Genomic DNA, 14,699 nt, shown 5'->3' with positions numbered 1-14,699 from the left:
ATTGTGTAACTCCATCTTGAATTTCATCCGTTTGAGCCAACATTTGTGTTCAGTTGTAGAGTGTACAACAGGCCCCATGCACAGTGATGCAAATGGGGTTCACGAGTGGCCATAAATACAAAAAAGTCAAGGTTACCAAACCGAGTAAATCGCGATATGGCCAACCAAAGAAATGTTTGGCGCATCTGAAATCACATAGCTTTCATGTTTTGTCAAAACCGGCCTCGTGTATGATTGTCAGAAGTCGTGACATTTTCTATGTCGTAAAAGGACTGTCAGGTACTTGCAAGCTCAAACGCCGCTAGCTTGCGTTCATTTCACACAAACTGCAAAAATTATCCATGACAATGATCCCTAAAGCCTGCTGCTTCTATTGCCGGGTAAAAAGCCGTATCTCTTTTGGTTTGGCGGTGATCTAATCATCTGTCATCATGTTGCAATCGCAGTTCTTACTTCAAATTATCTCCTTTCGTTTCACCTACAGCAGTTTACACAGTGTGTGCCTGTTAGTCTACTATGCCTGAGCCTTCCCCAATCATTTCTGAGCCACACCGTGAAAGAATTAAGGCGCCAGCACAGGGCAGACCGGCGCTATTGAAGTTTTTGTCCGGCACGGTCGGGTGCCGCGGTGGGCGGCGGGTGGGCGGATTGCTTTCACCGCGGATTGCAATTTTGACAGACGTTTGACTTTGACCTGCTATAAGAAGGTCGAATAATGACCTTAATCAAAAGTTATTTGCTCACTCGCGAGATCTTGTCAAGAGCAATTCGTTGGTTTTTGTCGCGAGGCGCTAGGGCGCTTCGTTTAGGAACAGCAGAGGGATTCACCGACGAACCCCGCCGCGCTGTGGCCGCCCACCCGCGCGGCGGCGTGGCCGCTCGGGCCACCCACCGCGCCGTGGCACCCGACCGCAACGGACGAAGCGCCGGTCAGCCATGTGCTAGCGCCTTATTTCTTCCACAGTGCGGCTCAGAAATGATTGGGGAAGGCTACGACATAGTGGACTAACGGGCACACACTGTGTGAATTGCTGTAGGTGAAACGAAAGCAAATATTTTTTTTAGTAAAAACTGCGATTGCAACATGATGACAAATAGTTAGATTAACGCCAAACCAAAAGAGATGCGGCTTTTTGTGACCAGGCATTAGAAGCAGCAGGATTTGATGATCATTGCCATGCATAATTTTTGTCATTTGTATGAAATGAACGCACGCTAGCGGCGTTTGAACTTGCGAGTATCTGACAGTCATTTTACGACACACATAGAAAATGTCACGACTTCTGACAATCATACACGAGGCCGGTTTTTGACAAAAACATGAAAATTATGTTTTTCAGACACCCCAAACATTTGCCTTACTGGCCATATTACGATTTATTCGATTAGGTGAACTTGAAATTCGGGCCTTTTTGGTATTTATGGCCACTCGTAAACCCCACTTGCATCACTGTGCCATGTGGTATTCGAGCCGCGTGCGGAAGACGGAGCTGCGTCACCTTGATGTATATTCAGCTGTGACGAGGAACCTGCGACCCCCGGTTTTCTTTCAGGCGTGAAGCGGGTCACCGGCAGGGTGGATTAGCTGGTGCTTTCGTAATTCGTGTGCAGTGCACCCCTTATTTAACATTTTCCAAAAGTTCAGGACGAAAATCCAATTAAACGCATGTTGCAGCAACTATTTACGCTTCATTTCGCTGACAACAGTCCCTTCTTTATTTCCATTCATCTCCGCACTCACTCCCAGCTGTTCACACCACCGATAACCATTGTGGAACACTTCAGACGGCAAATGAACCCATTCAGCCAGACGTCGCCGTGCATCACAGCCGTCATTGTGCTGGGAAGAGGGCGTCCTATCGCTGGCTACCGGGGCAGGATAGGATGACGATCCGTCATCGGAGAGCCACAGAGCGCCGCTGTCCCTCTTTGATGGTTACTGGCACCATTTTTAGCTGCTTCTAATCCCTGTGGACGACCTCCCTCGCCGGCCGGGGGGGGGGGGCGGGTGCCGCCCCCCCCCCATAGGGTTTTTTCGCGATAGCTCCGAACACGCTGGCGATAGAGAGCTGAAACTTGGCATACCTGACCTCTGATCCAAGCCGCATCTTTTGACACCAACCGCATTTTTGGGTCAGGTCAGGTCACTGACCTATGACGTCATAAGTGAACCTCTGCACGGTCTTCAGATGTCGCAACTTCGCAACGCCCTCACTGCCAGAGGAGATGTCACAGGGAAATGAAACTTGCAGGATCTAGTATCCATTATGAGTCTCACAACTTGTATATCTCGGATTTTTCCTAAAGGTCATATGAGGTCAGGTCATTTTCGTGACCTCACCATTATAAGTCAATGGGGAAAAATTCAAACTGCTATTCTGGCGCCGGGAACGATCTCCAACTATCTCAAGCACACAGAATCGTGATTTGATGCACTCCTTGCAAGGTTAGATGCGTCACTTTTGCAATGTTGACCTTCCGTGACGTCATTTATGACGTCATCAAGGTCATATTAGTTTTTCGTCAATAACTCCCGATCAAATTGAGCTAGCGAGTCGAGAAAGCCACCAATGGACTCAGGAAGACCTGCCGAATCGAATGATATGCGACATGACCTCTTTCGACCAACTTCGTGACCTGGGGGTGCTGACCTGACCTTGACCTGAGGTCAACACCCCAATTTGATCTGACCCGAACAAAAAGTATATCATTCGACGCGCCTGAGCGAGGCGAACACGATGCTGCCAAAATCGCGGCTCTGCGGCCGTTTTTTGCGAAGTTATTCACCAAAAACTGAACCTTACCCTGGGGCACTTGACCTGACCTCAGAGGTCACCGGTTGACCTAGGACCTTAAAATCGGGTACCAATCTCTGCGTCTCGTAACGGCGCACACGCTCGTTTTTTCCGCGACGCGCTAGCTCCACCAGGGGCGAAACGGCGAGGGGGGGTCGTACCCGCCCCCCCCCCCCCCCCCCCTCGGCCGGCGCGTATGTAGAAAACCAATAGGTCCGGCGAGGGTTAGCCGGGGCGGCGGCTTTTAGCGCAAGGAAAGATCTGTTCACGACATGACGTATACCGGACCTTTGGTCAATGGCCCACTCCTACGCGCACGAAGCGCGCTATCAAACACATTTGTGACGACCTGTCGAGTGAGGCTCTGTGATAGCGCGCCGCACAAACAAACAAAAAATCATGTTTTTTTCTCTTATTGGCCTTTGATGCGACTACTGAGCTTGGGTAAGTGAAAGAAGATGCTGTGGAACGTATGACCTGCGCTGCACTGCAACAATGGACATCAATATCGTTATTGACTTCTGTCGTAATAAAATATATTGAATCACCTCATTTGAAACTATTTGGCGTTATATGTCGTTAGTGTTGTTATGGTGACGAATTTGATCGATTACAGATGATTAATAAAATTATCCTTGTCCCAATCCTCCATCTAAGCGTCGATAGCAAAACCAAATATTGCACCCAAACTGAATGATAAAGAATCGACTGATTTAAAGTCATATGTGCGTTGGACTACGGCCTAACCCCCAACCAGCTCAAAAGTCTTTTTCGTAATTCCTCGATCAGCTAGATATAGCCTGAACTCCAACAATCCCATTCATATATCATTGAAGCATTTAGTCTCTTATAACCCGCGCCCCGCTGGGCTATTCAGCCATACGCGCCCTGCTAGGGGGACAGATTCTGCCCCCCCCCCCCCCTGTCTAGCTTCCGAACCGATGGTCGTAGAAAGACGGGAAAAACGGCAATCAAAAGCTCTCAACAAGGCGGATCTTAAGAGCCCATTTTTTTTGCTTAAGTAGGTCAGAGGTCAGGTCAAGGTCAGGTCAAGGGTATAAAATGCAAGTTTCCACAGTATCGGCCTTGCACCGTAGTTGCCGAAGAATGGACTGAGACTGATTGCCCAAAACGTGTTCTTAGGCTACCAAGACAATATTCGTTGCATACAATATCATGCAACGGTCAGGGTCAAGGTCAGGTCAGGTCACCAAAAACAAAATATAGAAAAGGGCATGTGCGACACATGTTTTATGGGTCATTTTATTCATAGAATTCAATAGGCGCACTCAATAAGTGATATGAACCACATCTGGATGAATTTCAGGTCAAGGTCAGGTCAAGGTCAGGTCAATTGAGGTCAAATTTTGAAGTTAGTTGTTAAGACTTAAAAAGGTGTCTATCTGATGCATTTTTTTAACGGCGAATCGAATAGTGCTATTTTTTGTTTTCATACGAGGCCTGCAACTTCCAAAAAATCATTATTTTTCAAAAATTTGTGTGTCGTGACGTCATAAAATTTTGAATAACTTACATATTTTTAGCCGATTCTTCTAAAATGGTATGTAGGTGCACATAGACCACTCCTCTGACACATATCCCGGTTTTTCGATACACTCAAAAGTTTGGATTTTATCCCTCGCCGGACCTATTGGTTTTCTACATACGCGCCGGCCGAGGGGGGGGGGCGGGTACGACCCCCTCCTCACTGTTTCGCCCCTGGTAGAACTAGCGCGTCGCGGAAAAACGAGCGTGTGCGCCGTTACGAGACGCAGAGATTGGTACCCGATTTTAAGGTCCTAGGTCAATCGGTGACCTCTGAGGTCACGTCAAGTGCCCCAAGGTACAGTTCAGTTTTTAGCGAATAACTCCGCAAAAAACGGCCGCAGAGCCGCGATTTTCGCAGCATCGTGTTCGCCTCGCTCAGGCGCGTCGAATGATATACTTTTTGTTCGGGTCAGGTCAACTTAGAGTGTTTGCCTCAGGTCAAGGTCAGGTCAGCACCCCCAGGTCGCGAAGCTGGTCGAAAGAGGTCAAGTCGCATATCATTCGATTCGGCAGGTCTTCTTGAGTCCATTGGTGGCTTTCCCGACTCGCTAGCTCAATTTGATCAGGAGTTGTTGACGAAAAACTAATATAGCCTTGATGACGTCATAGATGACGTCACGAAAGGTCAACATTGCAAAAGTGACGCATCTAACTTTGCAAGGAGTGCATCAAATCACGACTATGTGTGCTTGAGATAGTTGGAGATCGTTTCCGGCGCCAGAATAGCAGTTTTCATTTTTCCTCGTTGACTTATAATGGTGAGGTCACGAAAATGACCTGACCTCATATGACCTTTAGGAAAAATCCGAGATATACAAGTTGTGAGGCTCATAATGGATACTAGATCCTGCAAGTTTCATTTCCCTGTGACATCTTCTCTGGCAGTGAGGGCGTTGCGAAGTGGCGACATCTGATGACCGTGCAGAGGTTCACTTATGACGTCATAGGTCAGTGACCTGACCTGACCCAAAAATGCGGTTGGTGTCAAAAGATCTGGCTTGAATCAAAGGTCCGGTATGCAAAGTTTCAGCTATCTATCGCCAGCGTGTTCGGAGCTATCGCGAAAAAAACAATAGGGGGTGGGGCGGCACCCGCCCCCCCCCCCCCTCGGCCGGCGAGGGGTATTATTATTTTCCAAAAAAAGTCAGCTTTTTATTGGGCCAAAATCCAAAATTTTCAAAAAACGAGATAGCCATTTGATAGACAAAGTAAAATCACGTATACTTTTTTTTTGTTACGTCTTCATTCCTTTAAGAAAATGAAGATTTAAGCGGCGTTGGAAATTTTGCCGTTTTTTAGGCAAAAATGGCGGACATGACGTCACTTAAACGTCATTTTTTTTTAAATCCGACGGATTTCGCTCAAATTTCAGGAAACGTGTTAAATTGATGTATGATAATGTACTGAAAGTTTGACGTCACTGGCTTAACGCGATTAGAAGTTATTGGCGAAAAACGGGAAGGGGCAGATTCTGCCCCCCAGCGGGGCGCGGGTTAAGCATTTGACCTTAAGTCTTCGAGTAGGCTGCATTTTGAAACAGGTATAAAAAGCAGATAATTTTTTAACTTTATTAGCAGCGTTTCAACATGTAACAAAACAACACAAGCCTCACACGTCTGAGCAAGCTATAACAACATAACAACGACCCGTTTTGTTTGAACCTATAAGTAAATTCATCTAAAACGACCTTTGAAGCTCTGCGTCTTTCATTCCAGTCTCAGAAGATGTTGAACATGGAGACTGGACACGTGCTGAACCTCTCCGAACAGTTGCCATGTGAGCTGCCGTGCAACCGAGCTGCCTTCACGTCATCCGAACGGAACCTGAAAATGAAGTCAGTTCGAAATTAGACTAGAACACGCTCCATTTTGAAAGACAAATAATAGCAATAAATTTTCACTTTTAGTGCATCAAAATAAGGATTCCGACAGATTTGCAGGAAAAGTTAAAATGATCTTTACTATTTTTATAGAATGTCTTGTTTGCTGTTGCATGCTCCCATGTTTTTTTTCTTTTTCAATGGTATTTGTGTTGCATTTCGAAAGTGTCAGCTCGTGTCAAGCCCGCAGAGAATGATGAAAGCTGCATGTTGTATAAAATGTGGTAAAATGTGTAAACTTGTAATTGTGAAGTGGCCTTTTTCTTCGCCCACATCCCGATTTGGAGTCTGCTCAGTGCTCAGCTGTCATGTCAATCACCGAATATCTGACAAGGTCGTAAGTACCATGCTTTCGCTATCATGGCAGCTGAGCTTAGGGTTTGAGATTTTAGATTTATGGTGCACTTCTCACGGAATTGAGACAGATAATCAGGTAAGATTAGGGGCAATACAACTTCATTGAAAGAGCACATATTGATACAAATAGAGCTGTAAAGGTGAGTGGACTTTTTCTATTTGCTCTGATTTGTGAGTGAATTACGTGGCTTCAGCATAGTCCGCCCCGTCCAGGGTATGGTGCTCGGCAGCGATATGACGGTGCCATGAGTTCTCCTGAGACCAAACCACGGAGAATTTCTGGCAAACTGTTACCAAAAATGCGAGAACCCTCGTATGATGAATGGAAGATGTTTTACTGTATGCCTGGCCTATTCAAATACATTAGCCTGAGGGGTGTGGTAATATATAATACTGAACGAGGCCGGTGTAAATAAATTTTCAAGACCGAGGTCCTTACTGAATTTTTGAACGAGGCCGAAGGCCGAGTTCAAAAATCAGTATGGACTGAGGTCTTGAAAATTTATCACCGGCCGAGTTTGGTATGTATTTTACTGTATGCCAACGATAAAATAACTGTCTAGACCGAAGCTCTTAGCCGTTTTTTGAACGAGGCCATCCCAAAATGTTGACTTGGTAATTCGTTTTTGACCGTGGTCAACTTGCTTACACCAGTTATTACCACACCCCTCTGGCTAATGTATTTGAATAGGCCAGGCATACAGTAATAACTGGTGTAAGCAAAGTGACCACGGTCAAAAACGAATTACCAAGTCAACATTTTGGGATGTCCTCGTTCAAAAAACAGCTAAGAGCTTCGGTCTAGACAATTATTTTGATCGTTGGCATACAGTAAAATACATACCAAACTCGGCCGGTGATAAATTTTCAAGAACTCAGTCCTTACTGATTTTTGAACTCGGCCTTCGGCCTCGTTCAAAAATTCAGTAAGGACCTCGGTCTTGAAAATTTATTTACACCGGCCTCGTTCAGAATTATATACAACCGACCACCACAGAAACTACTGTTGTAGGCTGTTGTCTGACATCGACCACTTCTTTATCGTACAGGGTGACACAAAAAAAAACGGTCATCACCAAAATTCGAATAACTTCAGAAGTTTTATTCAGATCACCACCAAACTTCGGCCACTTTAGGTCACACCTATGTAGCAGACATCCACCAAGTTTCAAGTCTTCACTACGAATACTTTTAGTACAGTGTGTGTTTTACGGACGCTCCACAATGTGCTCCAGGTGAGCGCCCCGGCGCTGCAGGGCGTAGGCACACCTGCATCCGGCGGGCAAAGTTGTCGATAACCCGATAAGAATAACGTTTCAGGGGTAGCACACCCCCTGAGCACTGTCTCCAGAGGCCATTGCACTCTGTAAAGTGCACAGCCATCGGGTTATCGACAACTTTGCCCGCCGGATGCAAGTGTGCCTACGCCCTGCAGCGCCGTGGCGCTCACCTGGAGGACATTGTGGAGCGTCAGTAAAACACATACTGTACTAAAAGTATTCGTTGTGAAGACTTGAAACTTGGTGGATGTATGCTACATAGGTGTGACCTTAAGTGGCCGAAGTTTGGTGATGATCTGAATAAAACTTACGAAGTTATTCGAATTTTGGTGATGACCGTTTTTTTTGTGTCACCCTGTATGATACCGCTAAAGATGCGATGGACAGACATTTGGTGTGACATTATTAAATCCCGCAGTCGAATTAACAGAAATAGGCTCACTAGGCAAAAAAAAAAGCAAATCACTTTCCGAATTCGATGTATAAGCAAACGGTAAAAATGACATCATCACGTATTGCTTAGAAATTAATTGCCTTTTATATTACCTTGCTGTTAACATAAACTGTCACCAACGGATTAACTAGCCTTTTAGTTACAAAATTCACAACCTTAATAAAACAGGTTACTATTAAATAAAGTCAGAACACAAAACAGAAATCGATATGAAACCGTAAGAAATGGAAAGAAAATACGATAGGGGACAGACATATCACATAGAAATAAATGCACTTACTTTTTTGGTTTGTCGTATGAACTTGATGAGTTTTTGAAAACAGTGAGGTCCGTGTCCACCATATTCTCATTGACATCGGCATAGTCTTGTCTGTAAAGATCAGAGGGATTTAAGCATTATGGCGTCATCTTACGTAAAATCATCAAACACGGCGCTTGATACTTTCCATCTAAGAACAGTCTACAATTCACGGTCGCAGCGCTTCGTTCAGGTTTATTTGAGAACGGTGTGCACTGTGCACAGATACAGAGGTACATACATGTGTTCTGTCTGAGCACTGTCCACTCACAGGAACACTGGTGTCTACAGGCGGGCAGTGTCTATACTCACAGGTACACTTATGCCTGCTCACACGGCACTGTCTACTCGTAGGAGGAAGGTGCTACTCACAGGGCGGTATCTACTCACAGGAACACATGTGTCTTATACTCACAGGAACACCTGTGTGTCTACTCACAGGATCAGTCTACTCGTAGGAGGACGGTGCTACTCACCGGGCGGTATCTGCTCACAGGAACACCTGTGGCTACTCACAGGAGGACGGTGTTGACCACCTCTCCCAGCAGGCCGTCCTGGTGGCGCGGTGCTCCGGATACCTCACAGACCAGGCGCTGCAGGCACGCGCTGCCGTCCAGACCCACCCTGCCAGGCGATAAAGAGCGAGTGGTCAACGAGTGCAGCGGCTGGATAAACTTGGAGTATCAATTTTGACAGATGGCTTTTCTTTGACATTTTCATGACAAAATATGTCTTTAAATGTAGGCGCAAAGAACTCTATTGCATAGTTTTGCTACCGCTCTGGCCATAGAATATCTGTTCCAAACATTTCTAAAGATTTAAACGTCAGCATTTCATTGCCCATTGCCGGAAAATCACACAGTTTATCACTCGAGATCTGGTGACAGATTTGTTAGTATCTGACAAGCCGAAATACGTAGGTATCATCTCAAATCTACCGTCGCTCGTGACGTCCGTAAGCTTATCAGAAACCCCAAAACGCACTGCCGCACTAGGAGACGGGCACAGGACACTTTCATTCAGTGTGAGTGGCCTTCAGTGGCCTTCTCTGCTCAGACGACATGGCGGATTACAGCAAGCCCTCACAGCGTTGGTGACGCTGATTGTCATCGCTTCTGATAGTGCCTAATCCTTCTCTTCAATGTGTTGCAACCCAGAGTGATATACTCTGCAGGATAGTCGGACTTTGGTTGGTACTGGCACTATTATCTAAACATAATGGGGTCTCGATAAGCACACTAAATCCGACTGCTGTAACAAGGACGAATCAAGGTATAAATCCTGTCCTCAGTGTAATTTTCCGGTCAAACGACATGAAAGTTTAGGCGCATCTCAGATGTGACCGACTTTGCGCTTTTTTGGGAATGCCCTTTGATATTTTAGTTTATAAATAATGAGTGCGAACATTCAACAATCACTGGGCGTGAAAGGAGAAAGGGGTGCTGAGTGGACTTTCCGCACGAAACTTCCGCACGAAACTCGCGGAGCCTTCAAGTGGAAGGAGCGCCACCCCCGAGCGCTGAGTGTCGGTGTCTCGGCCCGAGTCAGAAGGACCGCACCCCCCCCCCCCCCCCTCGGCCGACGGCCAGCTCCGATAACGCTCGCACGTTTGTCTTGTACCCCCAGTTTGACGGCCCACTTGACCGCCCGGGGCGGAAGTGCGACTGCTGATATCAAACGGCGATACCGATAGAGACTTGCTGGTCATGGCGAGAGGTGGTCTTAGTGCTGACGCTTCATCTGGTGGCTTAATAGCGCATATCGTACCACCAGAATACTCGAAACTGAAATTTTCGAGAAAAAAAAAAAACTCGAAACTGAAACCACACACCTCGATGCTGAAATTTTACGAATACCACCTTATTATCTGTCCCGTAGCTCAGTTGGTAGAGCATCGGACTCCCGGTAGTGAGAGCCCGGGTTCGAGACGCTCCGGCGCTCGATATTTGAGACTCCTGACGGGGATGGTCTGCGGTTGGTGGGAGCAGCCGCAGCCAGTTAAAGTCAGTTGAGTGGGACAGGCCGTGTCCGGCTTTGAAGGGCACGTTAACCTTTGGCATCTAAATTCTCCCGTTACCCAGAATTGCGCGATTGGACGGTAGGGGTCGGGGTCTACGCAACAAACTCTGCTTAGCGTTGGCTCTGGCTCTGTCAATCCGTTCATTCAAACATTTGAGCTAAATTTATAAAAAAAAATAATTATCGATGTTGAAACAGTGACACGATCACACGAGTGCTACTATATTTGCAATGAATCTCAAGAGCCCGATGTGCTTTTTTTCGGAAATTGTAAGGTATCGCTATCATTGCGCATGTGGTCAATCTAAGCATAGAATAAAGTACTTTTTGTTTTTGTTTTTAATGCAATATTCCAATGACAGGTTTGAGAAGAGGCCAGCTGCAAAAATATCACTCTAAATATGTTATCAGAGAGAACGACTTTTGATAAAAAATTCAGAAACGCGGTTCCGTAGCCGGTCCCGTAGCTCAGTTGGTAGAGCGTAGGACTCCGCGTAGTGAGAGCACGCGTTCCCGGTTATAACAGTACGGGTTCGAAGCGCGACGGACGCTTGACATTTATGGGTCTCCTGACAGGTATGGTTGCGGTTGGTGGCAGGCCGTAGCCAGGCGAAGTCAGTGAGGGGACCGGCCGTGCGCGGCTATGTGCGCGGCTATGTGCGTCACGTTAAACTTTGGACTCTAAATTCTGCCATAGAACTGGAATTGCGCGATCGGAGGGTAGAGGGTAGGGTCACCGCAACAAGCTTCGCTTAGCGGTGGATCTGTTCTTGTGAATCCTTCCAATCAAAAAGGTTCGGACTAAATTTACTAAAATAAAAACGAAGGCAAGGATGCAGGTCTATGCCAGGCTGGAGTAATTGCGCTCAGTACGCAATACCCCTTCCTCAATACTCACCACTCAGCACTCGGTACTCAGCACTCACTTCTCACTTCTCTTTTCTCACTTCTCACTACTCAATATTCACTACCCGTTACTCATTACCCACTACTCAGAACTCAGTTAGTTATCAGTGCTTAGCACTTATCCCTCAGCACTCAGTACTCACTGTTTGAAGCCGTCCTGGATGGTGTCGAACAGGCGGCCCTGGTCGACGGCGAAGCTGCGCGCCCCGGGGCCGTGCTCGCCGTACGTGGCACGTGCGATCGTGGTCGGCGTGAACGTGATCGACGGCGAGAAGGTGAGCGAGGCGCCCGAGTCACCCAGCGGGATCACAAAGTCCACGGTGACGGTGATGGTTGAGCCCTCGGGGAAGTAGATGAAGCGGCGCACCCGGCCGGCGCGCGGCTCCCGCCAGCTGCGCCCGCTGGTGTTGGAGGGGAGGGAGGACCCGCTGCTGTTGGAGTAGTGGGCGGTGGGAGCAGACAGCAGCGGAGACAGATTGGCAGAACCACCGGCCAGACAGCCGGCTATCGCCAGCAGCCACAGCTGGACGTCTGAAACACCGAGCTCGGCGTCAGCGCGGGTGCGGCAGCTTTGGCAAAGCCTGCAACCTACAACACCTTGGAATTTACTATAGCAAAACGTGCTCCATTTTCAGTTTTCCCATGGATATGGTGAAGGTGACGCCAAAATTTAGCACACTTCTGAATTCCTTTCATCATTTTTTTATTCTATCGAAGAGTATTTCGATATCCTCCCCTCGAAGCGAGAGACATGCATTCCGATGCAAAGACACATGCGTCTTTGACACGTGTCGGCTGGCAATGCTTCTGAAAGGCGTAATTATACTGCTTTGTTTGTCTGCGTTCAATCATATTTACTGGTTTTGTCAGCCAATTAAATCATATTATTCCCTGCTCAGGCAATGGTGTTATATCATGTTACGGAGCGGTTAGCTCGCTTGCCAATAAAGCTTCTGCCCGCTGACAACGGAGATTGACGGTAACCATGGGTGTTAGACAACGTGTTGCATAACAATTAAAAGTCATAATTCAACATGATAGGTTTACACCACAGCCATCAAAGACGTATCAAACAGCCCCTTGGGTAAACAGTGGGATTACACTGTGGGCACGGACAAAAGAAATGCGTCTTGTGCTGACGCTGATGACCCCATGGGCCTGCGTAGCTCTGAACGCGACTAATCAGACAGTTCTTAGATCGACGAGCGGGCTTTACTAGTTCAAGTAGAGGATCCCCGGTCATTGCACTAGGGTAGTACCGTTGAAGATTACATTTCACTGATGATGCACGCGTATTGTTTCATTGCTTTCATTGCTCATAAAAGCTTAGAGAGAGAGAGAGAGAGAGAGAGAGAGAGAGAGAGAGAGAGAGAGAGAGAGAGAGAGAGAGAGAGAGAGAGAGAGAGAGAGAGAGAGAGAGAGAGAGAGAGAGAGAGAAAGAGAGAGAAAAAGAAAGAAAGAGAGTAACAGAGAGAGAGAGAGAGAGAGAGAGAGAAAGAAAGAAAGAAAGAAAGAAAGAAAGAAAGAAAGAAAGAAAGAAAGAAAGAAAGAAAGAAAGAAAGAAAGAAAGAAAGAAAGAAAGAAAGAAAGAAAGAAAGAAAGAAAGAAAGAAAGAAAGAAGAAAGAAGAAAGAAAGAAAGAAAGAAAGAAAGAAAGAAAGAAAGAAAGAAAGAAAGAAAGAAAGAAAGAAAGAAAGAAAGAAAGAAAGAAAGAAAGAAAGAAAGAAAGAAAGAAAGAAAGAAAGAAAGAAAGAAAGAAAGAAAGAAAGAGAACGAGAAAGAACATCTCCATTGTTGCGTAAATTCAATCAAGCGAAGACCAAAAAAAACAAGGCAAATGTGGCGCAGCGTGTGCTTTTCATCTGCTTTCCACTGTTTGTTCATTTTATTCGGTATAATTCGCAATTAGCTAGGGAGAGTAATAAAAGATAAAAGCTTCAATTGAATGGAGCCTGCGGCAAAACGCTCGGGTGGCACTGACAGGGACGTTAACAAAAGCGTATGTGCACTTAAGTGAATCCAACTGACATACAATTAGTTAGAAGAAAGAAAGGCTGAAATGAACTACGAGCTGCACTAGAAAAATTTATAAACATGTGAATGTAGCCAAGCCACAAACTATTAGGTACTTTTGAGGAGATATTGCACATGAGCTGAGGGCTCTAAAAGTGGATAGGAATTAAATGACGAAATGCTCTATCACGAGCATGTTCTGCTCTCGGCCGTCTGAGGTCAATGGGGTCGGCAGGGGCGGAGCTTCCTATACAGTTGGTGGGGCGGCTGCCCCACCAACTTGGTATCTTGCCCCACCAATAAGCGTTTTGCCCCACCAACTTTATAGCTGATTTCTAAGACTTTGTTGCTTTGCAAATTAATCTTTTTTCACATTGAAGAGCTTTGGAATGTCTTTAATGCAAAATAATATGTTTGTAATGATAGGAATTGATTCAGTGTGGCATTTTATTCAACTTTATAATCGGACATTGTGGGTTTGACGACTTTTTGCCCCACCAACTTCCCTGGAAAAGCTCCACCCATGGGGGTCGGATAGTCGGTCAGTACTCACGCACTGCAGGCCGGTCGTGTCCAAAGCTCATCACCATGACGACAGCGACGAAGAGGTCACCACAGGACTGTCGCGCCCACCACACTGACCCTCGCCACACGCGGCGCTATTCTTTATAGAGCACCGCCTCTGTGATAGCCATCACTATGGAGTTTCCCTTTCCATGGGTCACGGCGATGGAAACCGATGGTTTTTGGGTGCACGCACCCTGTGCCGCTGACTGGAGGTCACGGAATCACGGGGACAAACTAGCCCAGCCGTCGCAATTCGCCAGCATAGCCAAGTAAAATTTGCGCTGCGTCAGCGTCCAATCACGCAGGTCACTTTCATAATTTCGTTGGTAGGACTCTATTGAAGCATTGTAGGATGCCAAAAACATTCTTCTAAAAAATACACAAGACTGCGTGAAGGGGTGTATGTGTTACGGGCCAAGTGCGAAGGCTAGTCCGTTTGCGAACGGACTAGTCCATTCGCGAATGGACCTTCCGGCGCATCTGACCCATGGCCACCTCATCTCATACGCGGACGACACTCTCCACATAGACTGTTCCTCCCCTGACGGACCGGGTCTGGCCGAGCTCCGAGCTAGGCTGGAGCT

General features: G+C 46.6%; 1 protein-coding gene across 1 annotated transcript; it reads right to left on the bottom strand.

The window, feature by feature from the left end:
* Positions 1-5,891: 5,891 nt before the first annotated feature.
* Positions 5,892-14,462, bottom strand: LOC122369076. The gene is made up of 5 exons (XM_043343479.1): positions 14,102-14,462; positions 11,680-12,067; positions 9,128-9,235; positions 8,594-8,683; positions 5,892-6,166 (listed from the first exon to the last, which is right to left on the bottom strand). Exons 1-5 carry the CDS (start codon positions 14,136-14,138, stop codon positions 6,061-6,063), a joined length of 729 nt encoding a protein of 242 aa, XP_043199414.1. The 5' UTR covers positions 14,139-14,462; the 3' UTR covers positions 5,892-6,060.
* Positions 14,463-14,699: the final 237 nt, after the last annotated feature.

Source organism: Amphibalanus amphitrite, unplaced genomic scaffold (genome assembly GCF_019059575.1).
Source record: "Amphibalanus amphitrite isolate SeventyFive unplaced genomic scaffold, NRLGWU_Aamphi_draft 001004F_arrow, whole genome shotgun sequence".
NCBI lineage: Eukaryota > Metazoa > Arthropoda > Thecostraca > Balanomorpha > Balanidae > Amphibalanus > Amphibalanus amphitrite.
Note: the sequence above shows the minus strand (reverse complement) of the source record. Positions and strands in the feature narration are given on the sequence as shown.

What these genes read in the sequence shown, in the direction of transcription:
- LOC122369076 (XM_043343479.1), bottom strand. Translation starts at nt 14,138, where the DNA reads ATGGTGATGAGCTTTGGACACGACCGGCCTGCAGTGC. An exon ending in ATCCAGGACGGCTTCAAACA is followed by an intron (nt 9,236 to 11,679) that starts GTGAGTACTGAG and finishes ATCGCCTGGCAG; the next exon opens with GGTGGGTCTGGACGGCAGCG. An exon ending in GTGGTCAACACCGTCCTCCT is followed by an intron (nt 8,684 to 9,127) that starts GTGAGTAGCCAC and finishes TGATCTTTACAG; the next exon opens with ACAAGACTATGCCGATGTCA.